This window comes from Chiroxiphia lanceolata, chromosome 7, assembly GCF_009829145.1.
Source record: "Chiroxiphia lanceolata isolate bChiLan1 chromosome 7, bChiLan1.pri, whole genome shotgun sequence".
Classification (NCBI taxonomy): domain Eukaryota; kingdom Metazoa; phylum Chordata; class Aves; order Passeriformes; family Pipridae; genus Chiroxiphia; species Chiroxiphia lanceolata.
This window is the reverse complement of record NC_045643.1, coordinates 19,025,900-19,048,961: the sequence shown is the minus strand read 5'-3', so window position 1 is coordinate 19,048,961 and position 23,062 is coordinate 19,025,900. Positions and strand designations below refer to the sequence as shown.

General features: G+C 36.2%; 1 protein-coding gene and 1 long non-coding RNA gene across 3 annotated transcripts in view; both read right to left on the bottom strand.

Annotated features, from left to right (window-relative positions):
- Positions 1-596: 596 nt before the first annotated feature.
- On the bottom strand, positions 597-19,627 carry LOC116789158. The gene is made up of 5 exons (XR_004357921.1): positions 18,170-19,627; positions 17,703-17,826; positions 6,875-7,048; positions 5,821-5,918; positions 597-2,915 (listed from the first exon to the last, which is right to left on the bottom strand). It is a non-coding gene; the product is annotated as an uncharacterized LOC116789158 (long non-coding RNA).
- A 2,258-nt stretch (positions 19,628-21,885) lies between these two features.
- Positions 21,886-23,062, bottom strand: part of METTL8 (methyltransferase like 8) — an 80,523-nt gene continuing 79,346 nt past the window's right edge. For both annotated transcript variants that reach the window (XM_032692597.1, XM_032692595.1), the window contains exon 10: positions 21,886-22,478. In XM_032692597.1, coding sequence (XP_032548488.1) covers positions 22,291-22,478 — 188 coding nt within the window. In that variant the 3' untranslated portion in view covers positions 21,886-22,290. The remainder of the gene's footprint in view (positions 22,479-23,062) is intronic.

Genomic DNA, 23,062 nt, shown 5'->3' with positions numbered 1-23,062 from the left:
AATTTGGATGAAGTTGAAATGAAACCAACAAGAATGGTAAATTATTTTGAAAATATGACTTACAAAGAAAGATTGAAGGAATGGGGCTTGGCTTCCTCAGAAAAAGAAGACCAGAGGGAAAATGTGTATTTTAAAAGGTAGCATACAGAAAGTCATGGTCAACAGATCTTTGTACCCACCTGAATTATAACAATTATGCAGCAGAGTACATATAAAAAATGAAACAACAACAAAAAATCCTTTCAACTTAAAGTCTAGATTAGATGGAATAGGTTTAAGAGGTTGTGGAATCCCCTTCATTTGTGGTTTTTAACAGCAGCCTATACAAACATCTGTCAGGGATGACCTAGTTACCCATTTCCTGCCACAACAGGGATGGACTGGACCTCCTTTTTTTTTTTTCCCCTGTAATGATTTCAGTATTGGAGAACCTGTTTCATTTAACTTGGTTGCTATAGATTAGGCAGTACAACTGTTGTGGTGAATCAAGGCCTTAGTAAAATAAAACAAACCTCCACATAAAATAAAAAATAACTATGAAAATGAAAAAAATAAAGTAAACTAACTTTAGCAATTTTTAAACATAAATGTGTCAAAAATATTCTTTATTTATTACTTTATTTCTTAAAATACAGTTCTACTGTCCAAAACATACATTTTACAACCATTAAGAAGTCAAATTGGGATTTTGAATTCTTTTAAAATAACGAGGTTAGTAAAAGGTATTTTGATGTTCATTCTTAATTTTAATCTGGTTTTATTAAAGAGAAGAAATATCAATGATTTTCACCAAGAAAGAGAAGTGATACATGAAATACAGAAAAACAACTCACCGAAAAACTGTGAATGAAGCTCTGTCAGCACCACAGGGATATGATGGTATCATAAATGTAAACTGCACAAGAGCTTTTCTCCTGTACTTAAGATGCTGTCATCAGAAACCTGTGTTTATCCAGGGCAGCCTTAGGTATCACTGTTACCAGTACTTAGATAATATCAAGCTGTGCACATGCACAGAAGCACAAAGTGTCAAGCTATAGTTACAGTTGATCTGGTGACACTTCCATTCTGAGAGCTAATGCAATCCCTTTTAAAGAAACCAAAATGTCATTTAGGATGAAGTCTTCATGACTGTTAAACTTTTAGATGATTTCTAAGAGTTATTTTTTAAAAATACATATTTCTTTCTTCATCACTACCAAGAAGGCCTCTTCCAATTTTAAAAAATTGGAAAAAATTCAGTTCCAGAATAATATTTTGAAGTATTTATTTAAAATTACTTTCCTAGAACTCTAAAATGGCTGTTTTCAGTCCAAGCTTGTAGTTTACAAAACATACACAGCATAAGAGGGTTTCCATGTGTTCTAACCCACCAATCAAGAAAAGAATCCAACTCCTACTACTGGCTACTGGCCATTAGTGGGTTGAAAGGAAACAAGTTGGTGGAAATCTCGTTCAAAATATGCTGGGCCAAAGGCCACAGCATGTTCTATATTACCGAGATCCCCACCAAACTTTACAAAATAGTGGGAATTATTAGAACTACATTAAATGATAATTTATCCAAGATCAACGTAATTCTTGTGTTTGGCTCTCCCATTTCCATAGAGAGGTGTGTTTAATTCTCTGTGTGTTTCCCAGGTGTAAAGGACCCAAGAAGAAATTCACTGAAGTAGCAAGACAAGAAAGCAAAATGCCATTGCTTCAATTGGTGTATGACATGCATAAGGCAACTGAGGGGATTAGCTTTAATTTCCAGTCCTAACCAACAACTGCATGCTGGATTTTTACAATGCAAAAATGTGAGTGGGAGGATATTGCAGGAACACTGACACATACCAATGACTTTTTAATTTTCTGGATTGGATTTTTGATTGTCCTGCATGCCAAAATGCAGGGTTTTCTTCCCCTTCCCAACCTTGTTTAAAGCACGAAGAAGAGATATGAACTAGATAATGTAGGAATTAGCATAACTGTTTGGGAAATACTGAGAAGAAAGTACAATAGTTTTGCCTGTAAAAGTAAGTTCTTATGCATGCAAAAAACCAGATGTACACAACCAGCTGTGCAGTTTCTACCTACAAAGTGAAAGCCTGTGCCTATAAATATATGTTTTTGTGGCTGCAATGTATGTAGAATTGCTTCTTTTTAAACCAGCTCAAATTGAAATTGAATTTTAGGCCTTCCCATTTTTCCACCCTCTGGTATAATACTGCATATAGAATGAATGGCATCATAAGGGAATTTGTTTGTACCTCATCTCTTTTTTTCCACCAAATTGTATTCCCAGACTGTTCCCAGCAGCTGTTCATCTAATTCCTCAGCAAGAACCATATTCGACAAGATTATACTGCTTTCATTAGTCCCATTTGGAGAAGCAGAGGAAGACTAGAAAAGTAGGAGAGCTAAGAATGCAGTAAGTGAGCATATAGGAAAACACAAAATTCCCAGAGTCCTGCAACTCAGTTAAGCCTTAGTTATAGGCAAAATACCACAAACTGCCCTTTGATGTGTTAATTGAAATTTAGCTTTCCACACGGTACTATTTTCTTCTCAACACAAGGGACACTAGCTGCTCTCAGGAAAGAAAAAAATTAAATGCCTGTCATATAGTTTTTCCTTACTTACTTCAAGAACAAAGGGTTAAAACAGGCATTGAAAAAGCGTCCAGGAGATTAGATAAACAAATAAAAATGCTTATGTGTGTGTATATGTGTGCATGATGATAAAACAATTCCTGTACATCTTTCTTTCTCCCCTTGCTGCAACACAGATAAAAGACAGTGTCAGGCATGTTAGGCCTCCTCCCTTTCTCTTCTGCTACAGCTTTCAGTAGGCACAATGCTTATTAGTACCACAACAAGCAGAGATTTTGTAGTTCAAATGAATCACATCTTCTGGGGTGTAATCAGTGGCTAAATCAAAGAAAAAGAAAAGGTCATAAGTTAAGGACTCAAACTGCAAACCAGCAGGAACAGCAGATGTTAAACATGCCACAATATGTAGAGATGACATTGACTCTTACCTGCATCTAATCAAAGAAGCTCAAAGATCAAACTAGACACAGTCACCTCTTGCTTGTAATTTGCTCTATGGCAGTCCAGCAGTGTTTCACACAAGTATTAACAATCACAAAAAATGCAGATGGAAAAGAATTCTGCATGTCCTTCAGGTAATGTAGGAATTTTCATTTTGTGTTTTTCTCTTTTTGGTTCAGTATCAGGCACTGGAGATTTTTAGTGGTGGATCTGCAGCCCAGTAGCTCTCAATATGCTGGAATATTCTTCATTATGGTCTGACAGCGTCAGCTTTGCTGATTTTTCTAGAAGGCAGAAAAGGGTTTTTCGCTGCACCTCATTAGCCTTCTAATTCTCCAATAAATAGTAGGAGGGTTGGATTCATCATTCTTGCCAATTTTAGTAGGAAGCAGTTTCTCTCCACTAATAATAAATATTTATATTTGCAGAGTTGTTTTCTCTGTTATGTTACATCTTGACCCATAGCTGTTCTTTTCAGAAACAATCCATATCTGTTGCATATTTGTAAAAGTCAGTATCAGTATGCAGATACTGTAGGATATTTTGAGGATGTCCTGTTGCTGTCTGCATAGATGTGCAATTTATGTCCTCCATTATGACCTTATTTTGAGATATCTTATATTTCCCATCTATATTATATTTCAATCCCCCTTTTTTAGATTGCCTCCTATTTGTTGGCCCTATGCTGGTCATGAAGTGTCTCTAACTGAATGCCTTCAGTCTGCTCTGGCAGATGTATGCCAGGATGAATCTAGTGTCATAGTTCATGTATTAGAGGAAAAAAATCAAAACTGCATCCTCTGCAGCATTGATTAAGGGACAGCTTGAATCCCTAAGGCATTTCAAGGCATCCTGCTAAAGATATTCCCTGTCAAAATAGGAAAATTTAATCTATTGCACATAGTATAAAAAGCCAAGTACTGGAAATATTCAGCACATAGCCTGAAACACACCAGCATGAAATGAGGCAATGAAGTGGTCTCACTGTGCCAAGCTGAATATCTCAGGATGTTGACATCTAATACCACAATGCAGAACTTTGCCCAGTTTTGAGTACTATCAGATTGTAAGAGGACTTTGTCACCGCACCCTACTATTCTATTTCCTTCTGATTTGATATACATAATTTTTTTTCACTTTATTTTTGGAAAGTATTCAATTAAACCCTTTTCTTCCCTTCTCAAGTTCTCTCTACCATGTACTACCAAGTAGGAAACTTCAAGAGTTTTCCTATTTGCAATCAAGAAATTTCAAGTTTCTCAGGGAGCATCATTGCAAAAAAATTCCAGGGCCATCTTTAGTATCTTTAGTCTTGTTTTGCCTTTTATAGTGACAGAAAAATTCCCTAACACAGACAACAGCCACTGCTGAGCTTAAAGCTACAAGGCACCACTTGATCTGAGAGTCAGCTGATTTTAAGTGTGCAATCAAATACAGGCAGGGAAAAACTGACTGGTCTCAGAGCTTCCTTAATTTGGAAGAGGATATTACACAGTGCGCTGAAGCACCCATTATGGCTCTATTCCTGCATATATCTATAAGCTCAGCAGAAGGTGATCTCCATTGCTCTGGCAGGAGGCACCCAGACACTATTCAGAGAAAGAACAAGTGCTTCCATGTCATTAATTGAGCTGAGAGAAGCAATCAGAAGTACAAAGTGGAGATCTCAATTCTTAGGGAGAGGCTGAATTAAATTTCCTAATACTCTAATAAGTATCTGGGGAGCTGCAGGAAACTATTATGCAATATAATTTTATCTACAGGATTCATTCTCATGCAAACACATCAAAGAGTTATTTTCTTAGCTGACATCAAAACAGCCCTATCAAAAAGAGTATGTTAGCTCTGCCTGAAATATATGAAGGAACAGTCTTCAATCCATGACTTGTAGGCAATGTACTGGCCAAAGACCCTCTACAATGTTGCTGATAGCCAAGCACACTATCTAATATCCACTGAGCAGTGGGTCAGTGAAGACTGGGATCCCAATCAAGAGTCATTTTCCTTCTTTCATGATGTGCACAATATGTCCCAGAAATGTGTGCATGAGAATGTCTACTTTACAAAAGGCAAGACCTGATGATAGGAACAGAACTAGATAGAACCAAAAAAAGAGAGCTGAAAAATTAAACAGTGCCTTGGAGGGCTTCAAAACTTAGTTAGTTATAAATGGTGTGCTTTATTAATAAAAATTTAAGAAGCTTTACCACATCTGACATTCTTTAAAGAGTTTAAAAAAAATATACTAACTACAGTTCCATAAAGAACTCAAAATCATCTTGAGTCTACTTCATTCAGATTTGAAGAAAATAATCTTATACAAACCCAAAAAGCTGATGACTAACATTAATACACTGATCATCAGGACGCTCACAGCAGCTATTATTGGCTATGGATGTAATTCAATGTTATCCTCTTCCCTTCCTATTGCATTGATGGTGTGCTGGCAGAAGCTGTATTTTATACTTTAGCTTTCCTAGAAAAGCACAACTGCACCTTAGGAGTAAAACTGTGATGATCCTGAAGTCAGTAGCAAAGCTCTTATTAGAATCATAGAGCTTTTTAAGATCATCAATTCCAACTATTAACCTAGCATTACAAATAGGGCTAGAATTTCACAGTAGGAGTTATTGTATGGAGAGATATCCTAATCCTTTATTTCTTATCTTTCTCTCTAGGGAAAACTCATTTTCACTTTTGCAAAATCTTATATAAAACTCAATACCAACACATAAAAAAGGATGTCTATCAGGCTTGACCACTAAAAGACAATGCACCTCACCTTCTGCCTTCCAAAGATACATTCACCATTCACATTCAGCTGTCATAGAAACAACAGTGAAAGCAATGCCTGTCTCAGATGAGACGGGTTCAAGGATCCTAGGGAAGCAAAGAGAACATAGTATGCTATCAGATTACTTGTAATTCATGTACTTAATAAAGCTCACAGACCTCAAGAACAGCCAAAATATTTGTTTCGTTGCCAACAAAACTTAACCTTAAACCATTAATATCAGTCATAAGACTCCTACAGATAACTTTATCCACAATTTGCATTTTTTTCCACAGAAAGTCCTACCCAATTTTCCTATCAGACAATTCCATTTCACGTAGTAAGGGTTAGTGCCTAATAACACACAGGGTTCTTTTAGCTGCTTGCATGCTAACAACCAGTATAATTGTGCCTAGCTTTTTATTTTAAATGGAGACTACCTGCTTCTCATAATAATGGTCCTTCGTTAGAGGACCTATTCCATCATGACTTATATGATACCTATGCAAGTTCCCAATGGGAGTTGTACTTGAATAATAAATGTAACTTCTTTGTTCCATACAGATTTTGTGCCAGTTCTATCTCCTTTTCACTTATTCTAGTCACTATTTTGATCTTCTTTTTGATGATAGTACCGCAGTACACTCATAAATTCATATGCCAAGTTATTAAAAAGTAAAAAAAAAAAAAAAAAAAATCCAAAGAAGTTGTGAAATACCCTGTCAAACTTGTTCCAAATTAAGTTTTTAGACCCTCGAGGGTAAAGGATAATTCATGGTCAACTGCACATACTAATTTATTTACACTATATAGAGAGACAAACGGAACAGCAGCAAGATATTTCTGCACATTAGTTTATTTTTTCCATTCTATTTTTTTATGTATTTCTATTTTGTTTCCTGACCACGCTTCATGTATGCATACAGCCTGCCTAAAGAACAATGGTTGTCTCTGCAGTTCTACAATTCTGTCTATGTGGAGCTGGGAAGGAGCAAGTCAACTTGCTTTGTTTTGGAATTTTTATTTTGTTTTACACACACATGCACACAAACATGGTACTTACATTCCTTATCTGTAGTTTCTGAGACAGAGCTGAACTGTTTCCAAAGAAAATTCTGTTCTCACATAGTCAAGCCTTGCTATTACTGTAGAAAGATCCATTGTTCTAGATAACCTATGTTTCATTTCTGAACTTTAGTAGATCCCTTAAATACTCCAAATCTCACTCTTGGAGTGCCTAGAGAAAATAGAGTAGAATACTGATATCAATTTATTACTCTTTGAATAGGTAGAGCAAAGAACAGAAGTCAGATGGCCTGTATCCTCCACCTCTGAGAATACACAGCATGATTTTGTGGTAGCTGCAAGTCTTAGGTACTAAAGTTACTGCTTTGTGTGTTATTATATCACCCTCACTCTAACCCAACCATGAACTAACAATGAACGAGATGAGATGATTATTCACCAGGATGGGACGATTTCTTACACAACTTCATAACCAATTACAGTTAAGCAGCTGTACTGAATTCAAGGATTGTAGCCATGCCTTTTTTGCTGATGTGACAGGTACAAAATATCCAGGTTGTTTGGGAAGGCTTTGTTTATATATGGTTTTAGTGGACCTTTATTATGGTGGTTATCTTATCCATGGCTCTTGTTATTTGGTCCTGATGCTTAGTTATGGCAAACTGTTCACTGCGTAGCTTCTTGGCATGGGATTCAACAATATGAAAGCAAAGACTACATAGAGATTTTCTGGGCAAAAGTTATGATTCCTCTTTTATAGAAGCTTTCAATTTCCAGTACTGTCATTCCAAATTCTAGCCCTTCTACCTTCATGTGGGAAAGGGTAAGGAATGCTGTAGAGCAGTGGAAGAAAAAAATCCACCTGGGGACCAGAGGAATAATTGAGGCTAGCACACATTCAGAATAACTCAGGAGATCCCAGACTCTGACTCAAAAGAGCAATTACACAGCTATTGCAAAGTTCCCCTAAAGAGAGTGTCAGTGCAGAGTTCACAAAGACATTAGCTTTTTCCTGTTTTTCAGGATCAGAACCAAACTATCACCCTCCCTTAATACAAAAAAGTAGTTATTGCTATGAATAAACTCAAAAATGCTGCTTACAATCTGATGTGTCTAGTTCTGGGTATATTAATGTAGAATATTAAATCCCCAATCTCTGTTAGTGATTTGGGTATTTTTCCACAAAGCACTTCTCAGTGTAATTCACAAACTAGATTAATGTCTGATTTCATTATGATTTTGCTTTTGCATAAAAATCACAAACAAATCCCAAAACATTATAGATCTCAAGCACCTTGTTAAATACTACCTTGCCCATAAAGACTCTGTACAAGATACTTGAGAGATCTCACGAAAAAGCTGAAACAGAAAGGGACTGAAATAGGTGTATTATATAGAGGTCCCACATACACAGCAAGATTTCTCATATACTTCTAATACAGTTTTTTGTTTAACCCTCAAGGCAAAACTTCTCATGACCACTATCTGCAGGAAGAATTTACTGTCAACATATTCTGTACACTGAAGGAACAAAATGAGCTCAGTCCACATTCACACCAACCCCACAGCTCCTTAAGACACTCGTTTTCAAAGTGGTTTTTTTTTCAGTAAAATGAGCATTGTTTCACTTCTTTATGGCAGGTCAGTAGAATCAAAATGAAGGCATGCTTGCTCACCACTCAAAGCACTTGCCTTCTTTTTAATTTCTCTTGGGAATGAAAAGTATATTCAGCTTTTCTTTCTTCCGCTCCACACTCTGCCCTTGTAGCAACATGCATTTGAGAAGGCTGTTTCAAGCAGAAGCATGTTCCAATGTATAGGAATGATGTTAATTCCTGTCATTCTGAACATCCAAGTGAGATTATTGTTAAAGCTGCTTCTAAAGGACCAAGGGAATGTGTGCTATTCAGTTCAATGACTTTCATCACCTCTATTAGACTAAACAAAAATGTAATATAGCCAAGCCAGGTTCCAAAGGTTAGTCTTTCATTTAGGCAAAATACTGGAGATGCAAAGCTGTGTAGCATTTACAGGAATCTAACATGGATTCAATAAACCAATTGAACACGAAAGGAACATCCTTTCTAAATGCAAATTATTCAGGTGCAATTTGAGTTCCTTAAAGGTTACTCTTCAGTTCCCTCTCCCTGTCTAATAAATGAGAATACAGAACAGTTTAGTTTCCTTTTCAAACTTCTTTGTATTAAGGCATTCTGCTGATTCTATTACAGGCTTTTTCTGTATGAAGCAGATACAGACTCTGGACTGCTTCTGTCCTGTGACTGCTCAACACCCACATTAATATTTTACTAAAGCACTTCTGAGAAGAACTTAAAAACTAATTTAAAAACCAAGTCTAACAATACAGATATAATCAAGCTGCAACATTTTTTCTTTCCTTTTCATTTTGCCAAAAGATTCTATGTTTTCCTATATAGAAGAGTAAAATCACAAATATCAAGAAGGTCCCAGAAAATGCAGCCCAACAACTCTTGATACTACACTCATCCAAGGGTCAACAGATCTACCTGAACAGCTATGCACAGTAGCTCTAGATCTGACTATGAAATTTCTTTATGATGAGATCTTGTCTTTCGTGAAGCCTGTGGCCAATTTTTTTCTTGGTTCCTATTGGTCAGAACAATATTTGTTATACCAATTTTGAGGCAAGGTCTTAGGAATCACATGAAAAAAAACGTTATATTATATTATATTAGTCATATAAGAGACATATAGAGACATATATAGACAAGAAAGACTATACTTGTGCACAAATTAAATGCTCCATAATAATAGCCACTGACTAGGAAGCTGCTGTGGGCCCTTTATGGCATTGCACATTCATTAGAGAAATCTGCAAGTATATGTTACTCACAAAATTTGCCTTTTCTATGGAAATTTAATTTCACCACAACTCATAGAGCAGCACTGGGATGAGTGACACTTCAGGGCCTTCATATGAAAAAAAAAGACTGATTGAAAATGGCACTGATTTCCACAAGAAAACAAAAACTGAATGATACTACTGGGAACTACTGCTACCTTACCGGGTTTAGCTCACTGTTAAAGACAGAGGGGAGTCACTTCCACTGGAGAAAGAAGCAGTAGCAGTTTTGTGGATACAGAAAATGTTTTGCATTTTCCATGTTTCTTTTCACATAAGATTCAAATGAGACACAGCAACTGGTCACACAATGTTAAGAGTTTAATTGAAATTGTGGCTATATTTTACACAGTCAATAATTCAGCTCATATTTCTGTCTCAGCTGTATTCTGTATTTTTTTAAGTGTACCAAGGTCTCATCCATTATATATTAATGGTAGCATGCATGAAATAACTAGTGTTTTTAATGTTGTAGGTAGAAAATAGACAAATAACAGTAAGAAATTCAATTAAGAAGAAGAGACACATTCTGGTTTTGATTCTGTGCAAAGATAGCACCCAAAATAAAGAGAATTATAATAAAGACTGGTAATAAAGTTCCAAATGAATACCTTCAGCATACCATGCATAATTGAAAGAAGCATTCAGTCCTCTCCAGAGAACATGCTAGAAAGTCCTGATAAAATGGACTTTCATTTACTGATAATAAACATTTACTGATTTTTCTCCTAGTGGAATAAACCGTGACTTTCTTGCTTTGTTTATATCTATCCCAGGCAGCAGAAATACACTTGGAGGTCACCTAAGCTTTTGTCTTCTGGAGCCCAGAGACCTTGACTCCACCTACATGCTGCTGAGAAACTCCATGAGAGCAACAGACAAGATGTCTGTGGCCAAGGTCAGACCTTTTAAGACAAGTGTCAGAACAATCCTCCATCCCAGTTTAATCAGAAAAAGATTCTTCTCATCATGCTGTTGTAATACTGTCAAGAAACTCCATTTTATTGTAAAATCATCTGTCTTAGTCTTACACCAGTTGGAAGGAAATAGATAAAATTAATTTTGAGCTAGAAGCAAATAAAAACCAGTCTTTTCAAAATTTAACATGAGTTGCTAACTTGTGGTTTTATAACTCACGCATGGCTCGCTAACTTTTAAAACCTCAAACTTTGCATGTTTAAAGTTTTCACAGAAAATGAGGGCAGAGTCTCATTTTGAAGTTCACATCTTATAGTAAGGTAATGACTTTTTTTTTTGACTGATGAATCAGCTGCACATGAACTGCCACCGTACAAAAGCACTGCGTGTTGGATGCGATGGCTAGAGCTTTGTCGCTTAACACAGCTACACGTTTTTTGCACCCTATTAAAACTTCTGTTTCCAGCTATTTCAGCTACAAAAGTAGCTCCTAAAACATACTGTACATACTCAGGATGAAAATTTGACACAAAATTTCAAGAAAAAACCCCTATTTTTCCTCAAAACAGTCTTCCCTCTGCTGCCATCCACTTACTAGATATTCTTTCTTTAATTCAGTTACCAAGAGTTTTGCCTGCTTGCACTGTAAGCAATCTAAATAATGAAGCACTTTCTTCACTCAAAGCAGAGCCAGGCACTGGTGCCCCTGGGCCACACCTGGCCTGCCAGAACAATACCTCTTGGACCTCACAGCTTACTGAAGGACTCACTGTCCTGGAAGACACTGATAGCTGAGTGGGGAGATGGCACCTGTGCTGCACAAGCTCTGCAGTAGCAGATCCATACAGAGGGAACCAGGGGTGAGTCACGGCACCTCGGTGGCACAGCAGGTGCAATGCCTGGGCCTGCCCTGGCAGAGCCACGCCACCACTGTCGGCAATGCACGTGTTTAGCCAAACTGACATAACTGTTGACCAGGCAGGATTTCTCCCTCCCTGCCCCACATTTTCAGGTGGCAAAGCACTCAGCAAGCATTTCTTCAGCTGGGATCTATGCAGAAGGCACAGAAATGCTGTCAAAATAAAACACTGAATCACCCATGTAAAACCTTGCTTTTTTAAGAAGGAACTCCTACTATGCAACACTGGATTATAAAAATTCATCTACAGTGAAAGTGAAAATGCATCTTTAAATTCTGATTCTCTGTCAAAGCACTGAATATCAAAGGTCCTATTGTAGCAAAGTTCCCAAACAAACAAACCAACAAACCTAGTGTGCAGAAGTTCACCAGAAATTAAAAAACCACCCCACCAACTTACTGAATGTTGGTATATTATACCAACTGCAAAGGTAATGTTAGGATAAATATCTGATAATATTTATTCAGCAAACTGACAATTTCCAGTCAGACTCCCACAAAGTCATATTCCTTACCCACTGAACACAATAGCTAAAATCCAATTGAAGAGTCAAAATTCACCACTTCTAACCTTAACCTGAGTTTCCTTTCTTAATTTAGGTTGCTCTTATGCTCCCTCCCCCAAAGTCTACTTGTTCTACCTCTTCTGCATAGAGCAAAGATACACAAGCTATCCTGACAGAGTTCTGATGTTTAGCAAAAACTGAAACTTATCACTCTTCTATTTTTCTTTTAAAAATTTTTAAATTTTAATTAAGTGGGTTTTGTCATAGGAGCTACAGTTCGTCAGCAATACACATAATAGAAGCACAACTTTGGTTTTGATACAAGCCTATTACAAATGAAATCTTCATGTCACCAAAGCTGCACACGAATGTCCACTGTTCCCAGATTAGGGCTTTAAATGTTCACCTCTATATTTAGAAACCGTAAACCAAATGGCCAGCTTTCCTGATGACTCAGCATCCATCCTGACTGCAGAAGAATGTGGATCCCCAGCAGGCCCCTTGCATAAAAGTGCTTAGAAAGTCTGAACGTGAAAGTCTGGCTTACACAGTTTTCCAGACTAAGAACAGAAAGACCCTTACTAACTTTTCTTTTACTTCTTGTCCCATACAACCATTTGTTTTAGGAAAAAGTTCGAAGCAAACAGCTGTTCTCTTTTACCTTATGTTAAATGCCTATTTAAAGAATTTCTTTTTTCTCATGCCTGGACCTTTCTTTAATTGGATGCCAGCCAATTTCCATTTCTCTACCTCCCAGCCTGCTGATGTTCTCTATGCTCTCGTTTTATTTTTATACATACACACACATATGTATATACGTATGTAAGTATATAATCTAAGCCCTTCAGGCTTAGATTTGGCAATAACTGTTTCATTGTGGTTTAGTTTTGTTTTGTTTTTAAATCAGAGAATACTGAAACACTTGGCAGCACTGTCAGAGATAAAAAAGGTCGCTCTAGGCTACCCCGGGGAAAGTTTGCACGTTCATTGCTGATCTCACCAAGCAAGCTGGGCATGGAAATCAAGAAGCCTGAAGCTGTCACTGTTCACATGGTTAGACATGGTCACACATGCATACTTATGTTAAAATTTGTATTTATTCACTTTACGAATATAACCAGTAATACTCAGATAATGTAAGTAATATGTAAGCAATACTTACTTACACTCCCCACTTGAGAATCTCCAAAAGCTTTATTAAGGTAAATAGAAAGTAGGGTAGCTGGAAACAAGAACGTGAAAATGATATGAAGTATCCAAACCACACCTATAGTATACCTCTACTAAGAAATTGGCTGGTAACATATCAGATATAACTGCCCTATTCTTGATCTCACACAGGGAAGGAAAATCCACTGGAAAAAACAGTTAATATTTGCCTGCATTAACTTCAACAATTTTTTGCTTTCAGAGAGTGCCATTATGTTTGCTTTCTTTTTTAATCCGATGGACTGGTTTAGGAAAAGGAGAACGAACAACTGGAAAAAAGTGGAAGCCCAAAGCATAATATAAGTTTAGATTATATTGCTTTACTGGTATTTCCTTAGAATCACATACCATTATGCAAAGTCTTTTGGTGATGAAATAACACAATTTCTATGAAAGCTAAAAACATAGGAAAACATAAATATGCATTTTCACTTTCTGACAATGCATTTAAAAAGCCATTTTTTCCCCTCTTGTCTTTTTTTTTTTTTCAATCTTCACTTTGTTATTTTGGACTTCAAAGGTCTTTTAAGAATAGGCATACTTTCTCACAGGAACTTTTGCAAGTATTTGAGAGAGAAACATTACAAATACAAACATGCCTTAAGGACTTTATTTTAAATCACTTACTTTAATCTATCATACTTATCTGGTTGGTTGCTAAGATTCATAATACTTATTAGCCATTACAGAATGCTGTAGGATAAAAAATTCTGGATATCCTACACAAACATATAAACACAGGTATGTGAGAATCTTAAACCCAAACCAAATTTCAGCTCTTAAACAAAGTAAGAGTAGTGAACAAAGTATTTTTGTACTTCTATGTTTGCATTTTTATCTTTACAATTAATATTAAGCACTGTCCTGGTTCAACCCCAGCCAGCAACTAAGCACCACAGAGCCACTTGCTCACTTCCCCCTGGTGGGATGGGAGAGAGGATCATGAGGGTAAAAGCGAGAGAACTCAGGGGTTGAGGTAGACAGTTCAATAAGGAATGCAAAAACTGCACATGCAAGCAAATCCAAAGAAGGCATTCATCCACCACTTCCCAAGGGCAGGCAAGTGTTTAGCCTTCTCCAGGACAACAGGGTGACTTGGGAAGACAAATGCCGTCCCTTCAAATGTCCTCCTTTCTCCTTCTTCCCCCAGTTTTACATGCTGAGCATGACACCATATGGTCTGTAATATCCCTTTAGTCAGTTGGAGTCAGCTGTCCTGGCTGTGTCCTCTCTCAGTTTCTTGTGCACCCCCAGCCTCCTCACTGGTGGGGCAGCACAGAAGCTTGACAGGATGCAAGCACTGCTCACATCATCTCTGTATTATCAAATTGTTTTCAGCACAAATCTAAAACATGCCACCATACCAGCCACTGTGAAGAAAATTTAACTCTACCCCAGCCCAAACCAGAACAGGTGCCAGTTAATTTGGATTCCAGTTGCGAGCAACTAATCTACATCTTGAGGACATTCTACAGAGTTCAAGAGTCTTCTGGACTTACAGTGACATAAATTATGTTGGAAATTTGGGTCAAAGATTCAAAGATTTTTTTTTTTCTTTCAGAATAACCCCAAGGCCTTTTACTAACATTGTTTCAAAGTAAAATAAATATTTACTGTTTCTGATACTGTCTCAAGCCAACTGATGCAAGAAGAGAAGAGTGTGGTTTAGAAGCTTGTTACATATCTTAAGTGATATAATACTTGTATGCTTTGTAGACTGTGTACTATGCGTTTCCTTTTCCATCTGCTTTTATTTGTATTAAAATATATACATGCAAAAGAAAAAGAAACTAAACTCAAGGTTGGTTTTGGTTATATTGATTCCTCATAAACTTCAGTAAAATAAAACGTAGACTTATTGCCAGGATAATTTTGTTCTTCTTTTTTTGTATAAGCTTGCTTGGACTGTTTCCAATTTAAAAACTAGATCTTATTTCAGAGTTTGGTAACTATCACTGAGGGTTTATTCAATTCACTAATGTTCACTCTTGAATAAAAACATGAAATGTTTATCTAAAATAAGATCATGAGTTTGTTTGTCATAATTTGTATCTTAAAGAAAGTCACGGTCAGTGACAACTACAGCTTTGTCACACCATCTTTTCTTAACACAAACATCTCTGGTTGTTAGATCACAAAAATTTCAAAAGGATTAAATGATTGATTTTGAATAGCATTGTGTGCCATCTTTGGGTTTAGCTCAGCCCATGTGTATACAGGCTTAGCATTGTCATGAGAATTACACCCATTTATGCCAGGGATTAACATGCCAGGGTCTCTCCCTCTGAAATCACAGCTCCTTTCTAAAAATGCAGTTTCTTGCTACTGTTATTTTCAAGTAAATGCACAATTAACTACAGGCTGCACTGGTAGTTTGTGGGGATGAAGATTAAACCTGAAGTGAGCACAGAAGATTCAACTCTGCTCCACTTCAGAGTAAAACCTGTTTCTCTGAGGGATTGTCACCCACATGCAAGTGCTGGAGTGCAAACCTCCTCCTTGAAATGCCTCACACTGCCTTTTCACTTCTCCACCCACCACTTGTTCTCATACTCTCACTGTTGAGCGTAATCAATGTCATTGGAAGCTAAGCTGCCCAATTCCTCAGAACGACATCTGACTACTGTGCTTAATAGCGAGTGTAGCAAACAGAGCCATTACAAATGGCAAAGCTTTTCCTAGTGTAGAATAAAAGACTAGTGGTAAGTTCAGATTCTCTAACCCCATCTGCTAAATCCTACACTACACAACAATCCTTTTATTCAAGTTCAAAGATGCAGCTTCTCCATTTAAAGAGCACTTGTTATCTCAGAGGAAATGGAGGCTAGAGTGTGCCTGACACTAAAGAAAGAAAAAATTAATGTTGTCTCTGCAACAAGACCCTCCAAAACAGCCAGTCTCACCCAAGCATAATTAATCAATTGTGTGCTCTTTTAGCAAACCAATTACTTTTATTCTTCAGCTTTTGACTTGTCCACGTGCCAGTTTACAGCTGTAAGTGATGGGGAAGTGTGGTAAGACTGACGTCTCTCTTCCTTTCTCAAGCACTGAGCTGAATTCGTCATTCTATGTAAAATACTAACTGCTCTATGATTGCTACAGGACTACATGTCATACTAATTAGTACGTTCTCTTTTTTTCCTACCTTTTTCCCCTCTATCTTTTCTTAATTCGATAACTGTGTCTATTAGACCCATTCTGTATTCAGGCTTGTTCTCCAGCGCTACTGCTGAGCAATGTTAGGACCTCACAAAAAGTAACAAAAAAGGTTTTAGGATTGTTGTTTGGTTTTGATGTGTTTGGTTTGTTTTGGTTTTTAACTGGAGGTATTTTAAAATCTTTAACAGTAAATATGCAAATTTTCCCTTTCACACATATAAAAATAAAAATGGAAAAATCTAATACAACTCATTTTTGGTAACTCATCAATCTTTTAGCCTCATGAACATTGTGATTCCTTGTGTTTTTAAGGGCACGTTGCATACATTTATCAATGTAGGTTTGTTGCCTGCCAACTTGACTAATTTACCTTGCTTTTTGTATAATGTAACGGTATAAACTAGACCTTCTAAATACTAAAATGTAACATTATACGCCATTCGCACATTGTCTATCATTCATTTCCCTAACATGTCTTCATATGAAAATTCCTAGACACATGGAAAAATTCTGCTATCTATTTTTACTGCATTTTTTTTCCTAGCTGAACAGGACACACTACAGAGAAGACTATACACTGGATTTATGCAGTAGCTATAGAGCATTCTATTTTTACATCATACTTACAGATTTTAACATTTTGGTTGTTTTTATAACTAGCAGCATACTAAGTCTGTTTTTTTAATGAACTTAAAATTTCATTTAGTATCAATACACTAGGAAATAATAATCTAGATTAAAATGTCTAGATTATTCTTAATTTAATTATTTATTAAATTGTATATGTCATCCGTGGGTTTTAGCCATTATTAAGCTAATTCACTTGCTTTCTTAATCTTTCATGTTCCCTTCAAAATTGTAGTAGCCCGATCAATAAAACATCATCTGAAAATGAGACTATCTCATTGCTAAATTCTTTTTCACAATTGACAAGATATCTTTGGCTAACATTACGTATACAAAGCTTCAGAACATGGCTATTAGCTTTAGTATTCTTGACCTACATTATACCTCAAATAAGCTAAGTTTTCTGCCCCTTGGGTAAGTGCTCCTCTGCAATAGTGAGTATTTTAAAATAATAAAGCCTATCCTGCTATTTTCCCTTAAGTTTTATTTCTAGTTTATACAAATTTGGTTTAAGTTCTGTTGAACAGATGCAAGTATAACAGAAACTGATATGGGAAGGCACTTCGATGTGATAATCTGCAGATATGATCTTGATTTAAATGGGACAACATCAGAACATATGGAGTAAATTTAATTGTTCTACCTTGATTGAACACAATCAGGATGGAGACACTTCTGTTATTCTTTTGTATTTGCTTCCCAGGAGTTTAGGAATGTAGCTTCTGTCACTATGGGGTTCTACTTGAAAGAAGGTAAAACATTGTTCCCTAAGGAAAAAGCAAAAGCAGGTGTATCATACACTTGCTTGCACTGTTGCAAACAAGTGCATAGCACAAACTAAAACAAATGAAACATTCCATCATTTTAATGAATTGAAATAGATTGTGCACATATGGATGAAAGACAAAACCTGTAATATTCCACCATGATGTGAAAATACAATACCACTTGGAAGAATAAAAACTTTGAAGATACATTGTTCTACCTCCAATCCTTACACCCAGTTTCTTTGTTTACCCAGATTTCACCTAATTTCTGTGACAGATAGGCCCCTTTTTCTTCTTGCCTCCACCATTTCATCCCACTCATTTCTAGGCCCAGTGTTCTCACCCTGCCACACTGCCTCCTGTTACACATCTTCTCCGTATATGGTGCCCATGGATTTCTGTTCCTCAGTTCCCTGTTCCGTTCTGCATCTCGTTCTTTCTGGTGAGTCTATCCAAGCTTCCTCTTATCCTAGTTCCCAGAGGAAACACTCACTCCTTCTCTTGTTTGCCTTTGAGCTGCATCTTCATTTTCCTCCCTTCCTGTATGTATGGCTCTTGCTTTCAAATCAGACAATTCTCCTTTTTTAGTTGCTTGGTACTAGCAAAGGGTGAAGGATGGTCACCCCAAAGTCCAATCCTTGTTTCAAACATGGAAAGAAGTCTACACATACTGAAAGGCAAAGTGACCTGTATTATTAACAATAGCAATATTTAACATTTTTATAATATGTATAAAGGGTTTATTTCCAAGGTTGTTCAATCACCCATTATGAAGAGACTCTATGGAGAAGAAATAGTTTATATATGAACTGTCTGTAATCACAGACAGCATACTCACGTTCAAGGCTGGGTTGCACGGGGCTTTGAGCAACCTGGTTTAGTGGAAGGTGTCTGTGCCTGCAGCAGGGTGGTTGGAACTACAGGATTTTCAAGGTTCCTTACAACCCAAACTGTTCTATGATCCTGTGATATTTGATCTAAAATAACTAAAAAAATGCACCCAACACCACTGTATATAATTTGGCATCTTTATAATTCATTGCATTCGCACAAAAACAAAAAGTAGAAGGAAATAAAACTCTCTTGCTTCAATCCTAGCAATAACTCAGCCAGCAAACTTTACTGCAAATGTTTGTGTATATAGCTCCTGTGAAAACTGCTTAATGTCCACTATGCACAGGAAAAAGGAAATAAGCCCTATGTCAACAGATCAAAGAGTACACTGGAACACTGAATAAAGTTCACACTACAAATGAAAATGAAGTAGCAAAATTTATGTTAAGTGATATCCACTGGTGTTTAATATAAATTTTGGGGTTGTTAGTTATAAATTTTTAGTCATTAATAAACAGCAGAATCAGGAGATTAGCTGAGCAGTTTCCAAGACAACAAACTTTCCCTAGTGTTGCTAGAGTTTCTGCTGTCTCCTCATCAGACCTGCATTTTGGTTGTCTTTCAGAGTCTGTGGATTTGTAGATATGGTACAAGCACTTGCCTTGGTTTTGCTGGGAAAAAACCCCAATCTTCTTTTATATGAGCTAATTGTTATTGACTAAATACTTCAAAATTAGTGTACAAAAAGGTTGGTTGCTTTCTTTATAGCTGTCTTACACTTGCTTCAAAACTAAGAAAGGTCTAGACCAATAAGTACCCTTCTCAAGTGGCCATGTATATAAATGTAATACAATATCAGTGGAGATGGGCAAAAAGTACACACTATTGAGAAAGCAAGCCAAAGCCAATGAAGCCAAAGCTCAATTCTAATAAGATTACCTTTTATAATTGCCATTAGGAAGTCATGCTGAACAACAAAAAAAAAAATTAAAGAAAATTTGCAATTATAAATTAAAATGTTTTTATAGAATGGGTACTTCTATAAGTTAATTTAGGTATGTATCTGAGTAAAGAAATAACTTTAGATGTCAAAAGTGAAACTTAAAGCCTTTTTCTAGACTGGGCACATTTGGTCGCAATAAACTAATTTCTTTTTTCCTCCAGAAATTAATTAACAATAAGACATTTTAAACTGCACTTCCTATATAGTTTTCTGCACCTCTTTTCTTTTTTTTGACAATATTGCAATAGTAATTTTTAAAATACTTCCAAATTATCTGTATTAGTTGGGAAAACATGTCCTTGATAAGGCTTTTTAAAAACTGACATGTCATGAAACCAAAATACTGAAAGTCTTACTCAGATTCAGAAGTTCTTATTGGGAATGATGTCTTTTTCCATTTCCACTCCCCTTTTATGAATCTTACAACTGTTCAGACAGCGGACATTCTACATTTATAAATAGTAGCTGATCTTATTACTTCTAAAGCAGGCACATTATTCTCAAAGAGACAGCCAACACTTATTTTGCAAATTGTAGAAGAGAAACAATTTCGCTTAAGGCCATTCAAAATTCAGGTTTTGGTTTCTTCTGATGTCACATTTTTGTTAAACTAATAACATAGCATATTAAAGCCTTCCCAGAATCAACATATCCTCGTGAGTGCCAAAGCAAACATTATATTAGCCTTTACACATGGAAAATCTACGTCACATACATGAGTAAGACTGCATGATGCTCAGGAGCTTATCACCGTCACCGGCCCCAGAAAATTCTACAAGTGAAAACGATTTGTATTATACTAAGAGCTGTATATTCAGAAGTCACAATTATTAAACAGGGTAGCAACATAATTAAAATATAAGCAGATATTTATTGGTATTTCCCATGAAGACTACTATAGTCTTTTAAGACTTAGGGTTTAAGCTGTGTTTTAACCACAAGAGTTTTATCGCTGGTTACAACAATGCCATTGCTAACCAAAGCTTCCTGAGTCTCTTAATTAATAAAACAGTGTCTTATGGTAGTTTAGAATATACCAAAGATGCAGGATCAGATCCTACCTTCCAACTCCCTTTATTGTACCTCATTCTTGAAACAGATCTGGGTTTATGGAAATTAAGCAGGTCTCTCATCTTGTTAAAGACGATGAAGCTACTTGATATCCACGTTTAGATAGCTGGGTTTTTTTCTACAAGATAATCAGTTCTACTTAGCTTAGCAGCTAACAACTTGCAAAAAAAAAAAAACAATGGTTGTCAGCTCTGACATGTTTACTCTTCAGACTAAAACAAAAGCAAGAAGAAACTTTGAGAGTGTCACTGTATTAATGGCACTCAAAGCTGCATGTTATAGGTTACATGCATTCCATACCCTTTTTGAAAGAAGAGATTTATTTTATTCATTCACCTGTTTCTTGTCCTCTTCTTGTGGTTAAGTGATTTAAAATTCCATTTAAGTAGCAGAAGTGGCATCTTTAACTACTAGCTCAACAGCCTCAGTATCATGTTCTGCATTTGAAAACAGTGTTTGCATTTTGGTTTTCTTCTTAAAAGCATTTGAAGTACTACCGTAGTCCTGTCCTTTACTGTATCTCCACCCGGTCAATACAAAATATTGTGTTTTCTTTCTAATATTCAATCCCTAAGAAAGCAACTTCTATCTGTAAACGACAAAAATATCTCAGCTGCCAGGTAGATTACCATTTTAGTGTGATTACATTACCCCATAACAATAACAATAAAATGTACTCTGGACTACTGTTTTTGCTCCTCGCTCTAGCATATCTAACATATCATAAAAATAATGTTTGTATTTATCCAGACAAACATTAACGATTTTTTTCAGCATTGTTTTGGCATTCTGGTAGTTCTTTTCTACATGAAACATGTTCAGTTTACAACCTACGCACTTTGAATATATGTGTCACTAAGGTGTTACAGAAAGTTGAATTTGGCATGTTCCTCATGAGCACGTAGATGAAAAGTGGACATTTCAACAGCACAAGTCAGTCACAGTGGAGGACACCAATCACTGACTAGTATGATACGTGTGTGTGTCACATGCAGTTAGTGTGGAATAATTACTTACATGCAAATCAGAAAGAGATTTTGTCTTCATTATTTATGCACCAAAAAATTTTCCCCAAAAGAGGAAACACAGTTGCAAGACACACAGTGGTTAAAAAAGACATGACTCAGAAATTAACACAGTGCAGCTTGTAGTAACAGTGAGAAGAGATATTCTGTTTCTCTAAATCTCTGAAAAAATCGTGCTTCAGTCTAAAACTTTTTACATATTGTGAATTTCAACAGGAATGAGATATACACTTATTGACTATTCCTATTCCAGGAAGTAGAATAGTGCCTGGTCACAACTATGAAAAGATTAATGCATATCCCTTTATCATGTATAAAGCAGAAGTGAGAAATGGCCTTCCCCACCACCACCCCAGATCTTTCTCACACATATTTATTTATAAAGAAAAGAAAGTTAGGGAAAAGGTTTTAATTTTCAGTTCAATATATTTATCCTTTTCAGTGGCTAACACAACGTTTACTGGAAATATACGTACTCCAATTTGCTTCCGTTACTGGAGTTCATTGCTGTACTACATTTCTGGAGTACAATTATTTATAAGGGTGCCTTTTGGTTGTTTCTTCAGGATTATGCAGAGACAGCAATGGTTTCTGGAACTTGCTTTGTATCCAAACTCGCTGCATTTTCACTTTTTTCTTCCTGTTTACTTGTAATCGCCGATCAACTAAATTCTGTACTTCAGTTAATCCAGCCAAGTTGAACATGTTCCATACCTCATCTATTTTTTCATAAGAAGAATTATTGTAATTAAAAAAAAAAAGGTAATTTGTAGAATGTAGCAATTAACAACCTTCAGTTCAACCAAATGGAACTAAATCTGTTTTGCAATATGAAAGATCAAGGACACTGCCTCTAAGAAGTCTTTTATTAGAAATTCATTCTCACAGTTCTTGATTTACATTGCAGTAAAAATTCTTATGTTGAGGCCCAAACCACATTGGTTATTACACACGGCACCCATAGATACCCTTTCTTCACAGGGTTCAATATGCCAGAGTTGACTAAACAAATGCCATTTGGTCACTGTTCACCTATTACACCCAGATAAAGCTATTGCACCTGCCAAATGACAATCCAGACTTTTATGCCTTATATATATATATGTGCGTGTGTGTGTTTATATATATATATACACATGTATTACATGTGTGTGTGTGTATATATATATGTGCATACACACACATATACATTTATATTAAATATATGTAATTAGTTCCTTCTTGTCAGTCATTACTGGAAAACCTTAAGCTTCTTTGTCTTAAGGAAGCATGAAACATATTTAAAAACTGAGAAGGTTCTTTA